General features: G+C 48.5%; 8 protein-coding genes across 8 annotated transcripts; 3 read left to right on the forward strand and 5 right to left on the reverse strand.

The window, feature by feature from the left end:
• Positions 1-638: 638 nt before the first annotated feature.
• K452DRAFT_301059 (uncharacterized protein) lies at positions 639-2,400 on the reverse strand (the record flags this gene model as incomplete). Its single annotated transcript, XM_033542397.1, has 2 exons — positions 639-2,216; positions 2,275-2,400. The coding sequence occupies 2 exons, from the start codon at positions 2,398-2,400 to the stop codon at positions 639-641; spliced, it is 1,704 nt and encodes a 567-aa protein (XP_033394238.1).
• K452DRAFT_87840 (uncharacterized protein) lies at positions 2,387-5,476 on the reverse strand. The gene is made up of 2 exons (XM_033547266.1): positions 4,122-5,476; positions 2,387-3,893 (listed from the first exon to the last, which is right to left on the reverse strand). Exons 1-2 carry the CDS (start codon positions 5,309-5,311, stop codon positions 2,681-2,683), a joined length of 2,403 nt encoding a protein of 800 aa, XP_033394239.1. The 5' UTR covers positions 5,312-5,476; the 3' UTR covers positions 2,387-2,680.
• Positions 5,477-5,498: 22 nt separating this feature from the next.
• On the forward strand, positions 5,499-6,308 carry K452DRAFT_87790 (uncharacterized protein). Its single transcript, XM_033547265.1, has one exon. The coding sequence runs from the start codon at positions 5,687-5,689 to the stop codon at positions 6,164-6,166; it is 480 nt and encodes a 159-aa protein (XP_033394240.1). The 5' UTR covers positions 5,499-5,686; the 3' UTR covers positions 6,167-6,308.
• Positions 6,309-6,914: 606 nt separating this feature from the next.
• Positions 6,915-9,602, reverse strand: K452DRAFT_311464 (uncharacterized protein; the record flags this gene model as incomplete). The annotated part of the gene is made up of 2 exons (XM_033543430.1): positions 6,915-7,270; positions 7,331-9,602. The coding sequence occupies 2 exons, from the start codon at positions 9,600-9,602 to the stop codon at positions 6,915-6,917; spliced, it is 2,628 nt and encodes an 875-aa protein (XP_033394241.1).
• Positions 9,603-12,360: 2,758 nt separating this feature from the next.
• K452DRAFT_290665 (uncharacterized protein) lies at positions 12,361-13,418 on the forward strand. Its single transcript, XM_033541039.1, has 3 exons — positions 12,361-12,602; positions 12,663-12,926; positions 12,983-13,418. Exons 1-3 carry the CDS (start codon positions 12,561-12,563, stop codon positions 13,184-13,186), a joined length of 510 nt encoding a protein of 169 aa, XP_033394242.1. The 5' UTR covers positions 12,361-12,560; the 3' UTR covers positions 13,187-13,418.
• A 1,358-nt stretch (positions 13,419-14,776) lies between these two features.
• Positions 14,777-18,094, reverse strand: K452DRAFT_328720 (glycosyltransferase family 1 protein; the record flags this gene model as incomplete). The annotated part of the gene is made up of 5 exons (XM_033545002.1): positions 14,777-15,085; positions 15,134-16,699; positions 16,721-16,735; positions 16,794-17,137; positions 17,200-18,094. The coding sequence occupies 5 exons, from the start codon at positions 18,092-18,094 to the stop codon at positions 14,777-14,779; spliced, it is 3,129 nt and encodes a 1,042-aa protein (XP_033394243.1).
• Positions 18,095-18,557: 463 nt separating this feature from the next.
• K452DRAFT_328721 (uncharacterized protein) lies at positions 18,558-19,640 on the reverse strand (the record flags this gene model as incomplete). Its single annotated transcript, XM_033545003.1, has 1 exon — positions 18,558-19,640. The coding sequence occupies one exon, from the start codon at positions 19,638-19,640 to the stop codon at positions 18,558-18,560; it is 1,083 nt and encodes a 360-aa protein (XP_033394244.1).
• Positions 19,641-19,767: 127 nt separating this feature from the next.
• Positions 19,768-21,079, forward strand: K452DRAFT_290668 (uncharacterized protein). The gene has a single exon (XM_033541040.1). The coding sequence runs from the start codon at positions 19,898-19,900 to the stop codon at positions 20,975-20,977; it is 1,080 nt and encodes a 359-aa protein (XP_033394245.1). The 5' UTR covers positions 19,768-19,897; the 3' UTR covers positions 20,978-21,079.
• Positions 21,080-25,382: the final 4,303 nt, after the last annotated feature.

Here is a 25,382-nt window from a genome sequence, read left to right on the forward strand (position 1 = left end):
GGGGGGGGATTTTATAATACACTGGTACCCTCCTGTCATTGATTTTCGTTTGTTCCTCATCCAGTCAGCGGCATCCCAAAGAGAAATGAAATCCAACATTGGTGCCGCAACCAGCGACTTAGTATCGAGGTCGGGACGACTCAGGTCGTGTCTGTCTTCGTCGCATAGTTATGGGAAAGGCTTAGATTTGCATACAACAAAAAACGTCGATTTTCGACCGACAGAAGCTCTTTTAACATGTTGACACAGAATCTAATAATAGCAGAAAGAAACTTCTAGAATATCACGAAAAAGGGCTATTTTCACCTACTGGCGAAGCTACACGTAATATCGCAAACCAGACGAACTTGGCTGGTTTCACTGGGGTCAAATTTAAGTATGTATATATCTGAGTTTTACTATGTACTATCACTATATATATCTCGCTAGCCTTCATTGATCATCTCCAGAGTCTCCCGAAACGCCGTCTTCCCCACATTTAAGTGGATCTTAGCAGATACTCCCAAGACCTGTCGCGGTATCATTCAACGCCAGCAAAAGCAAATCACCTAATCGATGCCCCCAAGGAACCACGCCGCGAGCTGGAAGGAAAATGCCAGTGGCCGCTCCAGCGCCTTCACGACCCTCAAACATCGTCTTTAATCCCAGGGTTCATAGCTGACCCTCTCCTCCATCTCTTGCATCCAAACGCCTTTTCCGTCTCCAAACACCTCGCTCTCGTACCCGGCGCAGATATCGCCCCATGCCAACCACTCGGCATTGTCAGTCCAGACGCCACCACGCCCGCCGCGCACGTCGCTGGCGCGCCACCACCGGCTGTGGGCGTTGACCTCGTCCTCCAGCTCGCCAACCGTGCTCTGCCGCATGTAGCGCCTCAGCAGAGCGCGCGCGTGCGGGTAGAACCAGAGGTGCGGCCACAGCACCTCGCGCGGGTCCAGGTACTGGATGCTGTCGACGCCGTAGTCTGCGCCGTTGCTGCTGCTCATCGGCATACCTGCGGGGAAGTGGAGTGCTGCGGGCACGGAGCCGGTGCGCAGGTTGTGCGCAAGTGGTAGCAGAGCCCATTGTTGCTCACTAGAGGGAAGGGCATCGAGCTCTGGATCAATGGCCAATCCGTTTGGCTCGTTGTTTGGAATGGCAGCAGACTCGGCGTCCCCTGCAGAAAGCGCGAAGGGAGAACCATGGACGTCGAGAGCAGAAGGGAAGTTATCGCTGGCGTTGTACAGTACGCTTTCATTGTACCGGAGAAAACGAATATTGCCGCTGAACGTGTGCGGAGGCGTCATGGTTTGAAAGAGAGAGCCGTTGTTGTCTAGGCCCATCGAATACTCGTACTGCCTGCCTGGGACGATGGTCATGTTCGTAGCGTGGTCCAGCCGGGATGAACTGATCCATGGACCACGGACTTGCTGGACCAGCCATTCGCGCCATCGTCCAGCAGTGCCCAGATTCTCGCGCCTGATTTGCTCTCGAGCCTGTTGCTGTTCGCCGAAGAGCGTGGCAAACATGGTTTGCATATCACGGTTCCCATTGCTGTCGGGACCTTGCATCTTTGCAGCAGAGAAAATGGCACGTAGGTCGCGGGCAGGACCCATCACAGTACCTGAAGTGAGATATTTGCGCTCGAAGGTACTGTCTCCCTCTAGCTTGCCTCCTCTTCTAGCCGTAGGTTCGGCCACGGACGCACAGGTGGCATTGGCCTCAGCGCTCGACCAGCAACGCTCATCCGCGCCCCAGATGACGGACTGCGTGAACAGAGGCCTCGGAGCGTCGTAGGGCGTTGAAGGGCGAGCCGCGCCGTATTTTTCGAGCAGGTGAGCATTTGCCCTTTCCAAGAGATGCTCATACTGCGCTATCAGCACGGAAGATGGAAGCTGGAACCAGACACTGTAGCCGTCGACAATAAGGACGAGGTCATCATCGTTGATGCTCTCTTCTTCCAGATGCTCTTGGATGCTTGCCACCATGGTTTCCGGGTGGCGCTCATCATAGCCCAGAATGGTAGGAGGAGGAAAGTCCAGGAGCATGCCGCTCAGGACAGTCCTGCAAAAGTCCGGGCTCGCCTCGGCGGCGGGGATGATCAGACGGAACTTTGGGCCATCTGTGGCCTCGGAGGGCTCGGCGGGTTGAGCAGTGGTGGTGGTGGCGTTGACCACTGGCGGGGTTGACTCAGCAGGCCGCAAGGTGTTTGCGGCGTGGGCTGGCACGGCTGGGTGCTGGGTGGGTGTCAGATGTTAGAAAAGGTGGGTAAGTGGTTAAGTGCTTCCTGCCTACCTCGGAGGAGTTGGCCCAAAGCAGACAGAGCGAGACGACGGCCAGGCCAAAGGCCAGCAGCAGGCTTCTGGGCTTGCGTGCCTTCAGTAAAAGCAGTATTGAGCCATAGTCTTCGTTGGAGTACATTGTTTATTTAAGAGAGCATTGGAAAAAGAATTTCGGGGGGAGGGGAGAGAAAGGGAGAGGACGACATGGCGACGGGCGTACGTAGTAGGGGCGTCGGGGACTCGTAAGCGTGCCGGGATGCGAGAGCGATTGACGTGTGGAACTTGTGGAGCAGCGCAGATCGTGTTTGATCTACCGCTAGGCCCGAACGAGCAATGCCTGAAACGCAGGGTAAGCAGTAGGTATTCAAGCTCGACATCGTAGACTCATCTAATAACTACTACCACTCGCAGTGCAACAATCAGCCCGTCAGTCCGCCCTTCAGCACCCTGGCCCGGCTCCCCTCGAATCCCTCCATCGTCGTACGATGTTTCTCCCACCCAACATTCCAGTGCATGCGCGCCCTCTCGTCTTCCCTGACGCCTTGCATGTAGCTTCCAAACCCACCGCCCGTCGTCGTGTCGCCCACTGCTCCCAGCCACGCCACCGGCGTGCCCATCGCTTCAACCTCGTGCTGCCGCGCTGCAAAGTGCTGCAGCATGTGCGAGTCGAACCGGTTGAACTGCTGCATGTAGCTGCCCATCCTCGTCACGTACTCGGCCCACGCCGACTTTGTCAGATGCTGCGGCGCCTCGGGTGCCTTTGGCATGTCAGGCAGCCGGAGGCTTGCGGCTTCCGAGGTGCGCGTCGGGTGAGATGCAGACGGGCGCGACTCGAAAGGTAGCGTAGAGGCAAGGTCGTTAAGGTCTTTAAGGCCTTCGTCTGACGCGGTGAACGGAGCCACATTCTTCAGATCGCCCAAACGAATCGTGTCAGCATCATCGGTTGTCTTGTCCTGTTCCTGCGGGTTCCTCCAATCTGGCCGCGAGGGTGGGACGGGCACCATCCTAGGTCCTTTCGCTGCTCCGTTAGTGGTGGTTGACTCGCTTGGGGCAGGGTCTATGTCCATTGCGTTCTCGTCCGCGACATCAGCCTTGTCCGCCTTACCAGTATCATCGTCGCTGCTGTCATCATCATCAGTTACACTGGCTGGCTGCGGCTTTACATTGGCTCGCGATTTCGGCTGCTTCATCCGCCTAGGAGCCGTGGGTCCCTTCGCCGGGGATGGGGGCTTCGGTGGGTTCGTCGGCAGCATGAAACTGGGGTCTTTGAATGTCTGGACCCACGTTTCCTTTGAAAACTTGACAGCTCCGGGGGTTGTCACACCTCCTGGAGTGCCCGATGGCCCAAACCCGGTCGACGGTTGGTCCTGTGGCGGTGGGAACTGACTCGCACCAAAAGCGGCGGCATGCGTCTTGTACTGCCCGGCGCTCTGGGGCCGACCTCGAACCGGCGACGTCTTTGGACGACTGCTTTGGGCCGGCATGGTTCCTGTGAAGTAGTCCGTACTGCCTTCGAACTTGCCACTCCAACCTTTTGGTGAAAACGTTGTGTTGATGTAGTCTGTGCTTTTACTCTTGGACTGCTCGCTCTTCGTCTCGTTGAACGTGTCGGGGTTGATGGGGAAAGTGAAGCTGAATACATCGTTAGCACTGTTGTTGTTCTGCTGCCGCTTAGAGGAACGGCCGGTATAAAATGAGTTTGACATAGTATCATGGCTGCCGCGGCCTGCTGCTTTTGAAGAGGACATGTTAGGGGGAAACGGAGGTGGTGCAACGCTAGACGGGTATGCCCAATAGGGCCAGATTTTGTGTGACTGTAGTGTTTTCGTGCGGTGTTGATGAAGAGATGGTTTGCCGTACATTGTTGGTTGAGCCTTTGGAGCCCGGGCGCCCTCAGCATTGCTGGTGCTGTCCGCCTGAGTCGGATGCCCATTCGCGCTTGCACCTGTCTGCTTGTTTGGCGCTGTTTGAGGCCTCGATGCCTTCTCAGTCTGGTATCTTGGTTTCGCTGTCTCGTAGGGTTCCTCATCCTCGCTAGAGCTATACATAGTAAAAGGACGCGTGGCGTTGCCCTTCCTTCCAACCGGGCTGGCACTGTGATGGCGGCCCGTGGAGCGACGAGGCACCGAGTGCTCCGACTGTTCTTCAGACGAACTTGTTTGTTTTGAAGAGTTTTTTTGGCTTGTTGAGCGTCTAAGCGGATCTACAAAGGTCTTTTCGCCACCCATGGAATTGTAGGGCGATCTTGCTCGAGTGCTGCCCTCTGCGAATGGGACATTCTGCTCCACCGTCTCCTTGAAACGCTTCAGAGGATCAGGGTACTGCTGCGAAGTAGCACTTGGAGGTGGCGGAGGTACAGGCCGTCTATAATAGCTCGAGGTGCCGGTTGCTGGTGGTTCATCGGCGCCCGGCGTCGCAGGGTCGAAACCACCTTTTCTCGGTACCCTGGTGCTGTTGCTCCGTCCCATGCCCGGTTTGGTTTCATTTGCAGCTTCCCATGCGGATTTTCTCGCGTAGCCTTCAGGCATAGCACCTTGCGACGGCGCCTTCGGGCGGTGGTTCATGTTCTGCCATGCCTTGAAGACATTCGCCTTATCTTCGGCGTTCCGTTTTGCGTCGGACTTTTGTGAGGTTGGAGGGGGCTTGGGAAAGTTTGTGAAACGACTGGCGCCATGTGAAGCAGTCGATGCATACTCTGGCCTGGAAGGCTGTGGTTGCGGGCGCGCGGTGCGTCGGGGCGGTGGAGGGAAGTTTGAAGTGGCTTGGTAGGGATTGCCGCGCGGCGCGCTCGCTCTCGACGTGGTGCCGTAGACGCCTCTCTTTCTCCGTTCGGCGTCATATTTCAGCTTCTGATCGGGGTCGCCCAAGATTTCATGGGCGGCCTGAATGGCTTGGAACTTGGGGACGCATTCGGCCTCGTTGCCGGGATTCCTGTCAGGGTGCCATTTGAGGGCAAGCTTGCGAAACTGTTTGCGGATATCGTCGGCGTCGGCATTGTAGGGAATCTCGAGATCGGCGTAGTAGTCTTTCTTGGGGTCTGCCTTGACCATTGCGACGGCGGGTGGGTGATGGGACTATGAGGCTGAGGGTTCGGTGGCTAGGAAAACGACATGGTGCCGCTGGAGCGGTGGTTGGGCGGGAAGGTGCAGTCGCGAGAGGGCAGGGCGGCGCACGGGCAGCGAGGGCGAGGGCGTGGGCGAGGGCGTGGGAAGCGGGCGATGTCGGCGAGGGAGAGAGGGAGAGACACAGTCAGAGGGCGCAGGCATGAATGACAGTCTGTTTTTCTGCTGCTTGTGCTGCATCTGAGAGTTACTGTCTGTGGTCCCCGAGGGCACAGGCCACCTCTGATCACACCCCCGGCATGACGTAAAGGTATAAACTTATAAAAGCCCGCCGCTCAGCCTCTTGACCCCTTTGCATCCCTGATGCAACGCCGAAGCCTGCTCTCTGCCCGCGACCTCCACTGCTTGCCGCTTGATCGAGTGTCCCTTCTCCACCGCCGCCCGCGCCTTGCCCACGTCCGACGCCCACCCCGGCCCAAGCCGACACTCCGAAAGCCCCTGCACTTCCTTCACCGTCTGCATCGCCTCCGCGTAGCCCGTCATGAGCTGCTCGGGCACCAGCCTGGGGAGCTCCGGTGGTCGCGACCGCAGCGCAGCCGACAGTGTCGCCTGAATCGAGCTGCCGAAAGCTGCCTGTTGTCTGGTCCTGAGCACCCACCGTCAGCCACGTCTTGCTCTTGGCCTGTCGCTGTGCTTACGCCTTCCGTTGGCTTTGTCCAATCAGCTCGGCGAGCTCCCTGCTGTCCCTCTCGACCGTCTCACGCCCGTCGTTGCTGCGTGATTGTGACATGCGGGTCGCGACGCTTCTTGCAAGCTCACGCATTTCCCTGTTGCTGCCGTTAGTGATGCGTGCATATGTGTTTGCAGGGTGAGACGTAACTGGCTCGCGCTCGCATTGTCGGTTGCCATGCTGTATGTTTGTGTGTTGATGCGTGTGAGGTGGCTGGTCAAGCGTCAAGTCAACACAACAGGTAAAGCGGAAGGCGCAACCCAACGCCGGGCAAAGCAATCGTGTTTTGGTGGCTACCTAGCTTGGGATCGTAGCTACATGACATGAATCAAGCACTCAGCGCCTTCGTTCCCTCTCTCGCCGCCGTCGCTGCTTCTAGGCAAGTTGCCGTGTTCGCATGTACTCAAATAGAAAAGTTGAAGGAATTGCCTGGAAAGCAGGAGGAAGGCCGCGGGTGAAAACCGACTTTTTCCGCCTTCAATCACAAGCCGTAAAACACCCTCGTCGGCGTGCTCCCTTCAGCCTGCCGATAGCAAACTCTGAGGGAAATATGGAACTGCAAACTGGGGGAATCGGAAGTAGGAATTCGTGGTGGAAAAGCAAAAATAGCAAAGAAGGGTGTGAGCTTCATAACCAGGCCAGGACGACCGTCAGACGATCCGGCTCAAGTCTACAATCCAAACTGCAGAAGAGATTAGGATCGAAGCGGTGTCGTAAGAATAGGAGCCGGGGCATGTTCTGCGGGCCCTCGGTCATTTGATGTCTTTGATGTCCCGCCAAAAATTCTACAGTTGGCAAGGTCTGTGCGCTTGTATGGCAATATTTCTGCTGGACCCCTGAATTTTACCCGGGGCCATTGACCTAAGAGGTGGGTCGTGGATGAAGCGAAAGGTCTTGGAAGTTCTGCGCGAGATTCTGGTCTCCTTCGGTATGTGGGGAGGCAGCACCGCCACGAACGCCCGAGGAAGCCTCCTGGCCAGGATAAAGGTGATATCCTTGGAAATATGGATGGTTGTTGTAGCGCATCATGTACTGGTGAACATGTTCGGCAGAGGATGGGCTCTGCATCCAAGTGGGGGCATAGGCTGAAGCTACGGGATTGAAACCACCGTAAGGCTGGGTCGACGCGTAAGTGTACAGAGATCTTCCCGGAGCTTCAGAATACTCTTGTTGCGTCGCGCTCGGTCCGACATCAAGGTTTCCGGGCGTACGTGGTGCTGTACTTGTATTAAAAATTGTGTGCACATGGGCGGGTCATGCTAGCTGCGTATACATACCACTAAACGCTCCTCGACCATAGGGTGAACGAACAGACATGGAGTTATTATTGAAAGCCCCATTCGCAGATGATGTTGCACCGGGCCCGAGGCTTGAGGGAGGGGGAAGCTGGTTGAGGGTATTGGAAGGTGTTGCAAAGGATGCAGGATTGACAGCTGACATCCAAATTCTTGCCTTGTAGATCTTGAAGAGGTCGGTGACGAGATGGTTGAAGTTGATGTAGCAGTCTGCGTAGTAGAAGAATGTGAGCTTCTTGTAATCGAGTTGGTATTCAGCATCCAAGATCTCCATGGTGAGTCCGTGTTCGATGGCTTTTTGCTGACAGACGCGCTTTGCCTTCGCTTCAGCACCCTCCTTGTCACGGAGTACCTGGATCTCGTGTCCTTGAGCAAGCCGTTTCAACATCTTCGGCCTTAGGTCATCGACTTGTGGGGCCTGCGTAGGTGGACGAGGCCCCATTCCACCCTCCCTGCCAAGCTGCTCTCCATTTGAAGCTGCGAGCATGCCGTTGGGGTTGACTGCCCCGCTGGTCCCATTTTGGACATGACGCGAGAACATCATAAGCCAGCGGAAGTGCTGCTCGGATGCCTCTTTCAAATGCTGTCTAGCCTCCTCAAGCGTGACGTCGACATGCGTGACTTGACCAAGATCTTGACCTCTGTCTCCTTCGACAATAACCATGTCGCCAGACTTCACTTCAAGACCGACATTTTCCGGAATGTAGTACACGTCAGAACGTGAGCATTTGAACGTCACGATGTAAAGGTGCTTTGTGGGACGTGCCACAGTCGGTGCTGCGTATGGGTTGACGATGGCCGAAGCCGTGGCTGGGATGCCAGACGTGGTTGCCGCAACGCTTCGCATTGCCGGGCCGTAGCCGCTAAAGTATGAGTGCGCAAAGGCGCGGTCATTGGCTTGGCCTAACTCAATTGCAGTTTCCTCGTCACCAGAGTTCGTACGGAAGTGAGCGTACTCCTGGTCATGGTTGAGAGTCTGGTGGTGCGATTTGGCGGGCGGAGAATGAAGTCCGATGTGGGAAACGTCCTGGACCGGTTGAGCAAGTGAGTTCTGGGGGGCACGTTCATCTTCCATTGTGCCGTCGGTGAAAGGGAATGAACTTGCAAGGCTGTTACGAGCCTGGGGTCGAGGGAATGCGAATGAGTGACGTCGGCTTTGTGAGCCTTCGTCGGAGCCTTCGAAGCCAAGAGAACTCTGCCACTGCGACCTTCGGACCCCTTCGCTGAAACGACTGAACGGGTCAGGACGTAGAGGGGACGTCATCTCACTGAAGCGCCTGTCAACAAGACCGCGGCCGAGCATGTTGGAGTACTGGGGAGCACCAGAATCGGAATCATAGTCATCCGCTTCATCAATTGCGTAATCCGATGCTTCTGAATAATTCTGCACCCTTTGTGGTGCCCAATTACCTGCATGGATACTTGCACTTGACGTACGCTGGCGTTGTTGTTGCTGTACCGCCTGCTTAAGCAAGGCCGAACTACCAGGCCCAGACTCGACACGGCTGCCTGTTCGGCTGAGCGAGAGCGGAATACCTAAATTCTGGCTGCTCACTTCTTCTTCACGAAGCTCGCTGAGTCCGCTAGGGCGTGAGGACTGGTAGAGAGGTTGAAAGCTTGCGCGTGCGCCGACACCGCGATGGGGTGCGGGGAATTGCATATCATCACGATCGATCTGACCAACGGAATATGACTGTGAGCGTTGGTTTTTAGACTGGTAATGGCCAAATCCATCATCTCCTGGTTCCTCGTGGCTCGGTGAATAGACTTCGTCTGCGATTCCGAAATAGGGTGACGGCGATACTTCTGAAAGACGTGCTGGCGGTTCCCTCCGCGTGTCTGTCCCGAAGGGGTTGCTGTAGGATATACCAGTGGCTGCAGGCTTGGTATTCTTCCATGGTGCCTGTTCTCCTGGCGTCGTTGGTTGCGAATTGTTCGAGGATATCGAAACCCCCCCTTGGGAAAGCCGTCTAGCGACAGGAGTAGGCTGGACTTCGGCCAACCACGAGCCCCTGCGATGCGGCGGCATCGCTTGAGACGAGCTTTTTCTGACAAGTTGCGGCGCTTGGCTCGGTTTCTTGACGACGATGTCACGTTCGTCCTCTGAGGACGCCACAGCTTCGGAATGCGGGCTTCCTCCGCGTGACACTTGACTCAGAGTCCTTTCCAAATAGAATGCCGATGCGCCGTTTTTGGCAGTGGCAGTGGGTTGAGCGTTCCGTTGGGCGCTCCTCGACGATGGTATCGTAGTCATAATCCTTGTTTTTCCCTAGCAATTCCTTTTCCTTGATAATTCTGTCAATGGAATGGATGGCGAAATATATGGTTCTCTAGTACATGTCTCTTCAGCTGGTGTAATCAGAATGTGCTCGGAAAGGACAACGTAAGGAATGTGTCGAAAGATTTAAAAGGCTCTTGTACTCACCAGTTAAGGCGGATGGTATCGAGATAGAAGATCGAAGGCGAAGTTGATGGATACGATGGTGTCAAGGTACACTTCGAAGGGCCAGATCTCTGTTGTTTTTTTCTTTTTTTCTCGTGAAGAAATATAGCCAAAAAACCAAGCACGCGCTCGCTGCTACTGGAGTAGGTTCCCGGTTAGCTATCAATTTTTGCCTTAAGTTTCTTGACAACGAGAGTGTGAGTGAGGGTGTCAAAGGATCTAAGGAGAGAAATAGTGAGGAAATAAACGGGCTTGCGAGAGGCCAAATACACGCCGGTGACTTGAGACAACGTCCAAGTATGCTATCAGGCTTGGCGCAACTCCCGGAGTACTAGCACAAACAAGTAGACTAGCGTCTTGCGGTAGGTTTCGTGGGATATTTGCTGGGTGAGTGAAGTGTGACTGAAATATGTGGGGCAATTGCGTGTGGTAGTAATGTAGAGTGAGCAAGATATACACTCGAAACTTCTCAGAGGAGCTGAAGACAACCAAAATGGCTGATGAGATGTCGAGAGTGAAAGCGCATGCCACAAGCCGTGTCAAATACATATGATGTAGACGTACCTTTGTCAAAAAAGAAAAGTAAGAGGGGCAACACCCGCAGCGGATGTGAGGGCGTGACTTTTTGAGAAAAGGCGGTGTACAGCGGCTCTCTAAAGAGGCAGCTCGTAGAGCGGCAGGTGGAGGCGACACTGAAGGTCGAGTGTCGCGCGTTCAAAAACTGGCCTTTAGTGAAAAGTCACGGGCCTCAAGGTAGCTTGTCTAGTGAATCCGGGACGGAGGATCCGGCCTCTGCGTATTACTATTCAGGTTGTTTCGAGTTAGAATCATGGATTGCTTTGAAGTCTTGAAGCTAAAGGAGATCAGGAGACATCCAGGAATATGACGTTCCACGTGCAGCCGAGTGATGCGAAGATGCGGTGGGCCAGTCAATTGACCACGGCGCCCAACCATCAGCGCATCAAACGCTCTCACGCTTTGGTGACAGGACTGGGCGCGTCCACGACAGACGTCTTGGCAGTATGTCCAAACAGGCGTGCGCTCGTGTTCATGTGGCCGCAGATCTCGCCGCACACGCCACACCGAGGGCAGCAAAAGCCGGGGAAGCTGCCACGGAAGAGCCTTGCTTACCTAGTATACAGGAACGGTAAATAATTACAGGACCAGCAACGCGTCTATCTATACCGTTTAACAAGTACTGCCTTGTCGTTAGCGCAAGGAAGACCATGGGCAGCAATGCGCGACGGAGCGTACCGCAAGAGAGATCTATTGCCACAGTAACCGGAAAAACTCCTGGGGGGGGGCGCTCAAGGCCGCAGGCGCTCGTGCGCTTCAGCTTTCAAGGCCTAGTTGCGCGAGTTGCACGCGAATCCAATGCGCCTGGCTTTTCCGACGCCGCCTATCCCGAGCTCTTGGTGGGCAAGCGATGTGGCATTCGCCCGGGCGGGTCAGCGGGAAAGAAGAATGTGGGGAGAGGTCGCGCTCGGTGGAGGTTGGTGGTTTTCAGGTGTGGGGATCAGCGAGAGGGCATTGTTGTTGTCGTCGAGAGGTTGTGGCTGCGGGCGTGCAGGAAGGAAGCGCGGGAGCGTGAGGTGGGCGTTTCGGGTAACGGGCCTGGTGGTTCGACAGCTTCCCCACAAATCCGCGGAAGCGTGTCCGTAGCGGGCGCGTGAGTGGGAACGGGGAGGTGGAAGGACGGGGAGAGAGAGGTCGACACAAGGTGGTTCAGGCTTTCCGGGGAGGAGGACGCGCTGCCGCAAGCTGGACGGGACGGGGGGAGGAAGAGAGGGAGAGCGAGAGCAGCGAGAGAGGGCCACGGCTACCTATGAGGCTTGCTGCTTTGCTGCAGCCGCCGCACGGCCCCTGGGGGGTTCGCAAAGAAAATGCGGAGAAGACCTTGCCGCTTTGGGGGCTTTTGCTGATCGGCGATTTTGTTGGACGAGTCTTCTCTTATAATTATTTCATGTGCCAACGTGCCAATGTCATAATGTGTGATTGCTGGCTGGCTAGCTGGCTGGCTGCTGCTATTGCTGCTACTCCATCCCTCTCTCTTTCTCTCTCTCCATCCTCTCTCTCTCTAACTACTCAATGTCAATGTCTCTCCACCTCGAACTCCACCTCCACCGCGGCCCGCTGCATTGCATAGTCACGCGCACGAGATCTCGACATCTCCCGCGGCCGAGTGCGGTCGAGCCCCGCACGCGGGCGCTGCCGTCTTGTCTTTGCTAACAAAAACCGCGCATCCCCTTGGTTGTGGAAAGTGAGGGGCTGCCGGCTGCCCTTTACCCCGCTGCACACCCGTCTCCAAGTCCCGTGCCCTACGCGGCTCATGGTAGGACATGCAAGCCGAGTGTGCCACTACTAATGGCCTGACGAAGACCCTGGGAAACTCACCTGACCGGCCAGACGCGACGCGGCCTGCCGTTGCTGCTTCGTCGTTGACGGAACCAAGGGCGCGCCTCATGGAGTCTTGATTCACACCCACTAGTCGATCTACGCACAGGGTCCAAGGGCGATCTCATCATTCGCACGCGCATCATACAAGTCTACTTAGCCATCAACAAGCCCACTCACGTCCGTCACCGTGGCGGTTGGAGAGCGGCTGTGTCGGATGCGCGACGTCATCCACTCAACGTCATCCCCCAGCTATAATAACATGCCCAGCCTTCCTTGCCGCCCTTTCCCCAGCCATCCGCTACCCTTCAACCGCCCTCTGCCCTCTGCCCTCTCTCCCCATCCCTCGACATCGCCCATTCAACCAAAAAAATCATGGTCTCCAAGGCGCTCAACCTAGTCATGAGAGGGCTCCAGGTATGTCCAGAACGCGCTCACGCGCCACACCCGATCTCGGTCTCGACTAACCTGCCCCAGTTCCTCTGGGCCCTCTTGATCATGTCTCTTATTGGCAACATGATTGCCACAGCCTATTCCGGCAACCCAAGCATCGTCAACTACAGCATGTTTGTAGCTGTCTTCGCCATGCTATCGCTCTTCTACTTGATACCCGCCACCCTCAAAGAAGGTCTGGGCGTACCGGTGGTTGTCATCGCACTCGATGTGCTCAACACCATCTTTTTCCTTTGTGGCGGCATTGCACTGGCTGCTTATCTCGGCTGCCACAGTTGCAGCAACCGCGTAAGCCCCCATCCTCGCCTCCCTCGCACGCCCAGCCATCTGACCCTGTTTAATAGCATTACACTGCCACCAATTCCGTCACCAGAGGCTCTCCTGACAAGGAGGGGCGTTGTCGCGAGGCTCAAGCCTCCACTGCCTTCTTGTGGTTCGGTTTCGCGGCCTTCGCAGCCTCTTCTGTCTTCTCATTCTTGCAGAGCCGTGGCAGCGTCAACATGCGCGGAGGCATTCGTCGTGGACCTCCTGCCATGAGCCAGGTTTAAAACAGTACATTTACTATCTAATAGGTTGGATGGGAAACAGGCCTCTTGGAGCACAAGACTTTATTCGAAAAAACCTAATGAGTCTTTGGGATATTGTATTATTTTTACGACTTACGGAGTTCAATGATGCTAAGCCAGCAATGAGCTATGATAGAAGCATTGGAATATTTAATGATCTAATCCGCAAGATGAAAATTAGATAAGAATTCCATCAAAAGTTTTGTTTCATGCACCTGACTTTCGGGTGGCTATACCCCGATGCCATTCGATAGTATTAAACCGCGAACTTTTCATGGTGTTTGGAAGGGCACCTGTTATATATAGGTCGATTCTCTTTCGTCATTGACGTTTACAACGTTTACCCTTCCATAATAGTAAAAGGTGTGTGTAAGTTGCCATACAAAGTCTGGCTCGGTGTAGCGATGAACGCTTTTTCGACAGTGAAGTTACTAACCAGCTCAAATGATGTCGTTAATCTTGACTGTATACAATTTACTTACCCGGTCCGCTCGTATTTCACCCCTTTTGCTTCACATCACAAACCAATCCCCCCTTTTAGTACAAGCACAGTGGCCAGAGAGCCACGTGTCTATGAACACGTCTTCGTGATTCAGTTCCTCGTCGCCGTCGACACCGCTTTTCCCGCAGTCACATGGCAAGCTTAATGGCTGTCTATCATTCATAAGGCGTGTCTTTGACACCTTGATCCCTCTCTACAATCCTCACCTCAAAAACTACACTGTTTTTTCCTTGGCTCCGATAGGTGCTCGAAGCTCCTCGCAATGTCCACCGAGACGCGCCATTCCAACGATTCACTTCCAGATTCGTCGATTGAGAGCGGGGCCTTCTTGGACCAACCAACAATTTCGCAAGTCGAAGCAAAGCCTCCTACAAACATGGTTGACGACTTATCCCGAATTTCCAATGCGTCAAGTGGGACCACACCACGCATCGTGCGTTCCGAGGGCAGCAAAAGCCCAATTCAAGCCACACCTTCGGATCCATCACGCCAAACCTCACTCTCACGGACCAAGCTCATTGAAGACCCATTTTACTTCCAGTTCGAAGAAGTTCAGCGAGTAAAAGAGGGCCGAAGTCTGCAGCAAGCCACGGGTGTGCCAATTGAGTTCAACCGGCAGATTGAGGAAATCAACAAGGCCAAAAACACAATCCAGGCCTTCGGACAGCAGGGCCCTAGCGTGGGTCATGCTACATAAGAGATACGCCTTGGTATTGAGGGACACCCCAAGGTCTTCCCCTTCTGAAAGAGTTGGGCTAGCCAGATTATGATCAATGACGCAGCCATGGGAGCTTTCGGGTCCGTCTGTTGGTGCTTGTCAAGGGAACATGCCTAGAGAAGACATAACTTTCCTGGCGTGTCGTCAGGTAAGACTCGCATCGTAGCACTCGACTTGAAACACGTTGCTAAGATTCTTTAGGAACCCTTTTGCGAAGCGCTAAGAGGACAACGAGTCCAGTTGAATAGACAGGTCTGCTTAACGCAATTAACAGTGCTTATTTTTTATCGAGTGAGGTTGTGTATTTGGTATATGTGCTGAGAAAAGCGTTGTCACACGACCATAGGTATTTCTAGCCTAACTCCCGTTCCTGCCCCGGACCGCTCATGAACTTGCCATTCGGCAACTCCTCCTTCTGGTCTTCATCCTCCGCTTTCGGGCCCATGGCGCCTGCACGCGGTTCGCCTGCAAGCTCAACCTCTTCCCGCTCCTTCTGTAACGCCGAGTCGAGGTCTTCTCCACGTTTCCGTGCGGCCAACGCTTTCTCGGCTGCCACTACGTTGTCTGTTGCACCGGCCTCTTGCCACTTTTTGCGGCCACGGTGACGGATTATCGAGCCCCCCAACCCACGCGTGCGGCTGCGCTCGAATGCGAGGACGTCCTGCGTAATTTCCCAGCCGCGAGAGACTTTCTTTTCCGTCTTTCTCACCGCATCCTGGTTTTCTCCGAGTTCCTCAAAGTCGTTGCGGCCCTGAGTAATGCGAGTCTTACGAATGGCATACGTGGGCTGAGGCTTCTTCCGTAACTCTTTGTGGATGCCTTTGGCAGTATAACCTACAGGACCAAGGATGGCAGCTATATCCTTCAGGACAAATCCGGCCACACCCATCCCAATCCCTTTGGCAAAACCAAATGCTCCGTCTTCTTTAGCGCCGTGATACGGCTGCTTGTAAAGACCCGTCCAGCTATCGTAGATGCCAAAGATAAACTCGTCGCGACTGGCGCGAAGGCCGGAGTAAAATCCTGATATCCGGACAGGCCGTCGAACGCTTTCGTCACCGTAGAGACGCGGCACATTGTGAAAGCCTTGGGCGAGAGCCAGGGCGAGGTCCATTGGTGCTTTAGCAATTGATGCTCCGGTCTCCGCGAAACCTTGGCCTGTCTCCCGCCCGATCTCCTTTAATACGGTTTTTAACGGATCTGCTGATAGAGCGGATGTTTCAGTGCCCCTTTGTGGAGATTTGGAGCGTTCTTTTCTATCGTAAGCATGTCCATCGTCATTACCGTCAGGAGTTTCGTTCCTCCCTCCTGATATCCAATCTGCTTTGCCACGTTCTCGTCCGCTCTTCTCCATTCGTATCACCCTCTTCCTTTTGTGGTTCTCTCTCTTCTTGATACGTTTGACTACGTTTTTAGGTACTGGCCCAATCCCGGTTGCGGCACCTTTTATAGTACCGCTCAGTGCACTCCCGATGCCAGTGATTGGTTCCCCAAGGCCCTCAAAGTCGTTCCAACCATAGGTTCTTGCCAGTCGAAGATTGCCCCATTTGATTTTATGTTGTCTGACCAAGACCTCGGCAGCACGAGGGCTTAGTCTTAAGCTGGAGTCCTTGAGATGCCAAGCAGCTACGCGGTCCTCCAGAATCGAGCAGCGTAGAGATTTCTCCCCACGAAGTGGTAGGCTTCTGTGGAATGACTTGACGGCATTGGCGGCGCCGTCTCCTTCATCTGCGATGCTTTTTGCAATCTTACCGGCGTTTTCTCTCTCTTCGTCGGACAGGCACTGTCTAATCCCTTCAGCGAGCTGATCGGCAGTTAGTTGCTTATATGGAGTACAATCATGGGCGCCAGCTTTTGCGCTAGCAACCATTGCACCCCAGAACGGCTGGTCGCCGAAAAACGGAACAACCATGGTGGGCTTTCCACATTTTAAACCAATTGCCGTTGTACCCGCACCGCCATGGTGGACCACGGCGCTGACACGAGGGAATAACCAATCGTGCGGGGTGTTGTCCAGTAGGTAGATGCTCTCCGGTGCATCATCCTTTCCGCCAATGCCACTCCATCCCTTACTCACCAAGGCTCGAACACCAGCCATTTGAACTGCTTCGAAAACCATTTTTGTGAAACTTTCCGGATCATCCACAACGATGCTGCCAAATCCTATATAAATCGGTGGCGGCCCGGCATCCAGAAAATTTACTAAGCTTTCGGGGGGATTGAAGGAAGAAGCAAGCTCAAGAAATACGAATCCAGCGACGTCTATCTCCGGACCCTAATCCTCTGGCTTCGGTACAAGGCTCGGAGACCACTATCTCATGGTTAGTCGCAATCCTTGAGTTCCGTAGGGATATATTCTCATGACTCACCATATAGGTGTAAGGTACTCTCAGCCGACTCAATTGACCAGGTGCCCAAAGGGTGCTCACTGGTTCCAGGCCCAATGTCTGGGTTCTAAACTTGTTGACCAGCTCCCCAAGGCCCTGCCACGTCATCATTTCAACGAGTGGATAGCTCATGAAATTTGTGTAATTTGTGTCGACATTGCTTCTTCTTATGTTCGCTAGGGGGTGCGGAAAGTGCTGGGTAGGCGTATATGGGAATGTAAACATCAGGTGAAGTGGGATTTGGAGCCGCTCTGCTATATGCACATGAGCGAAACTTGGAGGGTTCGCAATAATTGCGTCAGCAACAAAATATTTCTTATCATCCACTAGTTCAAGGTTAATGTTTGTCAACTGTAGTTGTGTTACACATATGGCTGGTAAGGCTTACTCATCTTCATGTTCTCCTTGTCACGCTCGTCGTCTGTAGCATTGATGCAAGCTCTCCACATGCCTTCGAACATCTTAGACATGGCAGCTCTTCTTCTTCCAACCTCTCCCTTTTTGATCGTCTCCACAGATGGGATCAAACCAGGATTTTTGACCACGAAAGCCATGAGCTCCCACGGGTCACCTCCCACAGAGAAAAACTCCAAACCCGAATCTTTTTCAACAAATTCTTTAAATGCTGGATGGGTGGCAATCCTGACGCGATGTCCATGTTGATCTTGTAAAATCTTACCGATTCTGATGAACGGTTGTATATCTCCTCGCGAACCGATTACCATCACAACAATATTTAAACGAGGTACCTGCGTATTGTCCACGTTAAAAAGCTCCAGGTCCATCTTTTGGTCACCTTTTACGGATTTGGACTGTTCTTTTCTGTTTGTACGTGCATCATTTTCTCCAACTTCCCTACGGCCACCAAGGTTATGGCCAATGCCGGGTCCCAGTGCGTTTGCCAAGAACCCGTGATTCGTGATCTCATTAAGAGATATCTTCAAACGTCCGTCTCGTTTCGAAACCTTGCCTTTTGTTCTAAAGTGTTTATTTTCAGTGAAAAACTTGGAGTACGGGTTGTGATTGGAATCCATTTGACTGCTTTGCTGGTCTTGGTGTTCTGGTCTTCTCCGTCTGGGCCGGCGTGAAGAGCGATGTCCAAATGGCGAATTTGTCTCGGGTACTTCTTCAACTGTCGAAGAAGACGAACTCGTGCTCGTGCTTTCAGAGTCGTAGATGTGCGGCCGATTGCTGTTGGTCTGTGTATACATCCGGTCGTTTGTCTCTCTTTTGTTGGCAGATAGTGATGCATGGCCTGGTTTAGTCCGACTTCCAGAGCTCATTTGAGAAAAACAAGGACCCTCAGCAGCTGCGGGCTTCTCGGCTCGTAGGCGATGTTTATGTTGTTCAGCAGACCCGGTACCCGGCAGAGGTTGTATGGCTTCAGTTTCAGGTGGGATGGTGGAGGGGAAGATTGGCTTTCCTTCATCATCAACCAGAATGGGGCTTCCTTGATGTGCGGCCATCATGATGAAGGTATTGCTGGAGCAGCGGGTCCCAAAAGGGAGTCCGGAGTGCGATGGACATTATAAAGGTGAATGATGTGCATGACAGCACGGAATGGAGGCTCTAGCTTCGGCTTCTCGGCCCCAAGCACGAACCATATCGGGCGACGCTCGACCCAAATAGGCAGCCGAACATAATTTAGCGTTCGGGCGCTAATGCGTGATGATGTTGCCGCTTCATTTATGATGCCAAGATGATACCACGTACACTGCTGTCTCTGTCTCCCGGGAAAGCGGGTATTCATCTTCCTCTCCACGCGCTCAGGACAGTCTTGGCCATGTCTTTCGCCCATCCACTCCACCCTATCGCCCTTTCCAGCTGATTCAAAACGGCGACCCATCGCCTCGTCCACACCTCCGTTTCCTCAAAGTCGTCGGCATAGCATTCCCAGATGCCTGTTTCTGTGCCATCAGCCGTATCGTCGCCCACGACCGGCCTAAGCTGTCCATCTTCTGTCCTCATCGCCTTGACCGGCGGTCCCACGACCAGCGCCCTTCCGCAGATACTGGAATCTGCAGTAAATCGCGTTCCGGCATCGACTACGTCGTCGGCTTTTCCTAAGCCGTTTCCTGCGAGTATGGTCTTGGCTACTCCAGAGAGCATTGGCGTGTCAACGAAGTAAGGCAGGATCATGTTAACGCGCACGCCCTGCACAAAAGACGAAGTGCGCAGTGAACGAAACAGGCCCAGTACGGCGTGCTTTGCCGCTCCATACTGGGGCAGGATGGCTATTGGGGCCAGCGAAGCCATTGAGCCTAGGAGAAGGAGATGGCGGTCCCGAGTGGTATTCGAGGGGTCGGTGTTGGGATCGGATGGGCTTGAGCCCGGGTTCCTCGGGAGGTAGTAGAAGGCCAGATGCGTTGTGTAGAGCACTCCATAAAAATTTACGTCGGTGACCTTGAGGTTTGGCTCAGGTGGCTCGTCGGCGCTCATGTCTCCCGGGGTTACCAGCTGGTCAGCACCTGCTATGCCAGCGTTTGCTACGACGGTATCTATGCCGCCGTGAGGACTGAGCTTGACAGCCTGCTTGAAGAGATTGACCTGCGACTGCCAGTCGGTGACATCGCAGTGGACAAAGTGAATATTTGCATTCCCTAGTTCTTGCCGCAGGCTGCTGGCCAGCTGTTCGCCCTTGTCGGCGTCGACATCGCCTAGGACGACCGAAGCGCCGCTGGCGGCCCACCGGCGGACGAAGCCTGCACCGAAGCCGCTGGCACCACCGGTGATCAGGATGTGCCTGTCGTGGAGCCAACGAGCATCGTAGGGCCGGGAGAGGTCGACGGGCGGCGACTGGCGGATCGTCTGCTGGATGGAAGCGGCCATAGTTACACGTAAACTAGAGGTACACGGATGGATGCATTGGGGAGGTGGGATAGCGCCACTAGTTATATACTTTGTATCCCAGCCTCCTCCCAGGACAAAACAGCTGAATAGTTAGAGCTAAATAAACGCCATGAGTCATCCGTTTGACGTTACCTATAAATGTCGCTCTCCCGCCAAGGCCTAGCTCGGCGTCAGATCAGAACCAAAAATTGATTGTCTGGCACGCCGCCACAACTTCCTGCATACAACACACAACCATGACTGCGCCATTGGCCACCCCCCAGCGTGTCGCCTGCACCTTGTTCTACAAAGCCCATCCCGACCACCCCCCGGCAGGCGTCGTGCCCACCGATGATCTGAAAAACTACCCTCTCGAGCCTCCCACGCCGGGCCCCAACCCTCTCGACAACCTCTATGGCGCTTACATCTCCCAAAGCTGTCTTACCGACTTCTTCCTGACCCTGAGCAATGCCTTGCCTGGCTTCCACGAAAACACCGTCGTCCAGAAAGCCCTCGACTCCGAGCGCTGGCCGCGCGTTATGGAGATTACCTTCGCTCTCCCTTCTCCCACGTCCCTGGAGGCTCTCCGCAAGGACGAGATTGTCTCACGCTTTGAGCGTGAATGGAGCGTCGAGGCCGTCTTTCAGCACGAGGGCGTATACCGGCGACACAAGCGCCTTGCCGTCTTTGACATGGATTCGACTCTCATTCAGCAAGAAGTCATTGACGAGATTGCCCGTCACATTGGCGTTGAGGACGCTGTTTCTGCCATCACGGCTGCTGCCATGAATGGGGAGCTTGATTTCGAGGCTTCGCTCCGGAAACGCTGCGGTCTGCTTGCCGGTGTACCTGTCACCGTCTGGGAGAACATCAGGAAGCTTATCTCTCCTACGCCTGGAGCCGTGGATCTAGTGCGCGCGTTGAAGAGATTGGGTTACAAAACTGCGGTGTTAAGTGGTGGCTTTACTCCGGTCACAGGGTGGTTCGCCCAACAGTTGGGCCTTGACTATGCTTTCGCCAACCATCTTGTTGTCAGCGAAGACGGTCAGTCGTTGACGGGCGAGTTGACGGGAGAGATTGTGCATGCCGAGAGGAAGCGCCAGCACGTCCGTGAGATTGCCGAGAAGGAGGGGATACTGCTGGAGCAAGTTTTGGTCGTAGGTGATGGCGCAAACGATTTACCAATGATGGGCATAGCCGGTCTTGGAGTAGCGTTCAATGCGAAGGCAAGGGTTCAAATGGAAGCCCCTGCACGTCTGAACCAGGAGAGCCTTCTTAATGTGCTATACTTGCTTGGTATTACCAAGGCGGAGCAAGATGAATTGCTAAAACAATAGTCTCCGGTTTTTCTTTATAGGCTATGATGTATCAGTAGAGTACAAGCAATCGCTTAGTAGGTAGATAGAAGAAAGTAAGAGTTAGATTAGACCTTAAAACCCTTAATTATTAATTAGAGAACTGTATACTATTCTTTTTTTTTTTTAAAAAAAAAAAAAAAAATAAAATAAAATAAAATAAAAATAAATAAATAAATAAATTATTCAGTGTATTAAGTTCTAATATCACGAATTTTTCTTAAAAATTATATTAAATAATCTAGATTTGATTACTCTAATCTATAAATAAGAAATAGGGTAGAGTAGTAAATTAGATTACCTATATTTATAATAGTGTATATATTCAATCGCTTTTATTATAATAAAGATAATTAGATAATTTTAATTAATTAAATCGGCTATTTACTGAGATACATATTTTTTTTTTCGTAAAATTTCTGAGATACACATAGTATTTCTGAGATATACATATCGAAAAAGTCTCTCTGAGATATACACTTTTTTTATATATCTCGCTTATAAATATATATATTATAGTATATTATAGAAAACATGTGTATCTCAGAAAAAAAAAATCGAAAAATATGTGTATCTTAGAAATTTAGCGGAAAAAAAGCGTGTATCTTAGAAATTAGTTCGAAAAAAAACTATATATCTTAGTAATATTTTTTTTAAAAAAAAAAACATATTGCTACAAATAATAAATATCTTCTTAAAAAAACGAATATATTCTTAAAAAAAAATTATTTATTAGGATTACGCTATTGTTATCTAATTTAATTAAGTTTAGATTCTTAAAACTTAGAATTTATAAAAAAAAATATTTAGTTTAATTAGGATCTATACTCTAGAACTTAAAATATGCGATTAATTTTATAGTTTAATTAGATAGGCACCTAATAATAGGATATAAATACTAGGAACTTTCTTTCTTTTTTTATTTAAAAATATTATACTATATTTACCGTAATCTAGTAGCAAATAGCTATCTATTTAAGATATATATCTTAAAAAAGAAAGGCATATCTTTACTTTTTTTTTAAAAGAAGATATACTCCTATTTCTTTTTTTTATTTCTTTTTTTTTTAAAGAAAATATACTCCTGTTTCTTTCTTTCTTTCTTTTTTATTTTTTTATTTTTTTTTAAGAGAATATACTAATTTATTTAATAGTCTCGATACTAGATAGTCTTTATTTCTAATAGAGAATAGTAAATTAGGCTTATTTCTTTAAAAAATTCGTAATTTCTTATAAATATTCTTATAAAGTTTTTATAGAATATAAGCTTCCCTATCTATATACTTACGCTCTAGCTACTACTTTAGAACTAGATCCTAAAGATTTAATCGATTTTAGCTAGAAATTAATTCTTATAGGGTAATCTATTACCCTAAAAGATTTCTTTCTCTAGTACTCTTTAATTAGCTAAAATCTAACGATACCTAGCTTAATAAAAATAGTACTAGTATAGCAGAGCTAACTACTCTTTAGTTTTTTACGTATTCTTCGCTAGTAGGTCGTTCGTAGCATAACTTCGAGCTAGTAGTAGGTAGATAATAATTAATAACTATCTTCTATTTACTACTTTATCTTTAGTTAGCTTTCTATCTCTATAGATTCGTCTTTATCATCCTATAGGAACCGTTCTTCGTGGCCCTACGCCTCTAAACCAGCTATTAGAGCTGCTAAGCCTCTTAGGGTAGTTATACTACTACTACTAGATCTACTGCCCCTACTCGATATCCTCGCTATAGTTTAGGGTATATAAAGGCTACGCCTCTATACTAGAAAGAAAAGGCTAGGGCGACCTCCTACTAAACGCCTATAAAAAGAAATAGTAGCTAGTCGCTATAATCGCCTAGCTAAAAGGCAACGCTAGGAATCTTTTAATTAGCATAGAACTAATCTTAGAAGATCGAATTTTAGGAGAATAAGGAGATAAAATTTAAGTTCTTCTAAAATAGCTAAAGAAAATTCGAATTCTTTAGAAAATTTAGAAGAATTTTAAGGTTTCTCTAAAAATTCGGCTATAGAGAATTAGCCTAATTCCTAAGTTATAACGCTTTCCTAGCTTATATTTAGGTCGTAGTCGTAGGAAGAAGAAGAAGAAGAGATTAATTTTATATAGTTCTACTTTTAGGCGTTTAGGTATTCTATTTAATTTTTTTTAGAATTTATTAAGGGTATATTTCGCTTTTTTTTTAAGACTACTTTTTTTTAAGAATATATTCGGTTTTTTTTAAGAGTATATTCGATTATTTTTAGGAATATATTCGATTTTTTTTTTTAAGAATATATTTAAATTTTTTAAGAGGATATTTAAATGTTTTAAGAGGATATTTGCTTTTTTGAAAATATATATTTTTTAATATAAATTTCTAAGATACATATATTTTTGAGTTTAATTTCTAAAATATATATTTTTAGTAATAAAATACTATATATATAGTGTAAAACTCTAAGATATATATATTTAAACATCTTAGAAGTATTATATATATCTTAGAAATTTTACGAAAAAAAATATATACCTTAGTAAATAGCCGTAATTAAATCCTTAGATTCTTAGATTCTTAAATCCCTAAATCGGCTATTTACTAAGATATATATATATTTAATATACTAGAAAGAAAATCGAAATATATATATATATTAGAAATATATTAAGAAAAAGTATATATCTTAGAAATAAACTTTAAAAAAATATATATCTTAGAAAAGAAAAGGATATTTTTATTATTATTTTTTTAAAAAAAAAACTCCTATTTTTAATATTTTCAAGGAGTATTTTCTTATTATTATTATTTTTTAAAAAAAAGATATACTCCTATTTCTTTTTTTTAAAAGAAAATATACTCCTATTTCTTTTTTTTTAAGAGAAAATATACTTTTTTTTTCTATTATTTTTGCTTTATTTTTTTTTAAAAGAAAACATACTCCTATTTCTCTTATTTTCGATTTTTTTTCTAAAATATATTAATATTTATTAGATCTTTTTATTATTAAACGGCTTATAAATTGTACATATCCTTAATCTACTTACGAAAATTAGAGATATTTAAATTTAACTAAGATTCTAACTTCTTATAGCTAGGAATTTATTTTAGATAACCTAGTAATTTGCCTAGTATAAATTCGATTAAATAAGCGAATTTTATATAGAAAAAACATTCTATATTAGGTAGCTTAGAGAGCTTAAGATTTTATTTCTTTAAATATTTAGGGCGACTAAAAGAAATAATTTAAAAAATTAGATATTATTTTTTTATTAAAAGTATATTTTTAGTTAAATATACTAACTATTTTACAGCCTTTTTTTTTTAAAAAAAAAAACTTAAAGAACTATAAGAAAAAGAACTAGAGGCCTTACTGAGTTTAAAAGAAATTTAGAAATAAGAAAATTCTAGCGAGTTTAATTATTTTAAAAAACAATTATTTAGAAATATATTTTGAAAAAAGGGAAAATAAGAGTATTTTTTTTAAAAAAAATAGAAGTATATTTTCTTAAAAAAAAAATAGGAGTATATTTTCTAAAGAAAAAAATACTAATATATCTAATAAATAGGTATATATTTCTTTCTTAAGATACGTTTTTAGAGGTAGCTATATTAAATTTACGCGAGTATAATTTAATAAATATTACGCCTATTTACTAAGATATATATCTTTTTTATAGAATTTCTAAGATATATATAGTATTTCTAAGATATATATAATAAAAAAGTCTCTCTAAGACTATATTTTTTTTAAGAGTATATTCGATTTTTTTAAGAATATATTTTATTTTATTTTAAGAATATATTTAAATTTTTTAAGAGTATAGCCAATTTTCTGAAGAGTATATTTACTTTCTTAAGAACATATTTTCTAAAAAAATATTTCTAAGATATATTATTTTTAAAAATATATATATTTTTCGATTTTTTTTCTAAGATATACTCATTTTTTTTAATTTACTATAATATATCAATTTATAAGCGAAATATATAAGAATACTTATGTATCTTAGATAAATATATTTTTAAAAAATAAATATTCTTTGAAAGAATATTCTTAAAAAATAGAAATAGATTCTTAGAAAATATATTCTTTTTTTATTAAAAAAAAAAGCGAAATGTACTCTAAAAAAAAGCGAAATATATTCATATAAAAAGTAAAATATATTCATAAAAAATTAAAGATATTCCTAAGAAAAATAATTTCTAAGATACACATATTTTTAAAATTAATTTCTAAGATACATATATAATTTCTAAGATATATATTTCTATAATATATTTTAATATATTTTAATATATAGAAATATTTTTTAAAAAAATATTTATCCTAGAAATAAAACCGAAAATTATATATATCTTGGAAATTATATATATATTTTATAAATTTTATAAAAAAAATATGTATC

This window comes from Aplosporella prunicola (assembly GCF_010093885.1).
Source record: "Aplosporella prunicola CBS 121167 unplaced genomic scaffold K452scaffold_23, whole genome shotgun sequence".
NCBI lineage: Eukaryota > Fungi > Ascomycota > Dothideomycetes > Botryosphaeriales > Aplosporellaceae > Aplosporella > Aplosporella prunicola.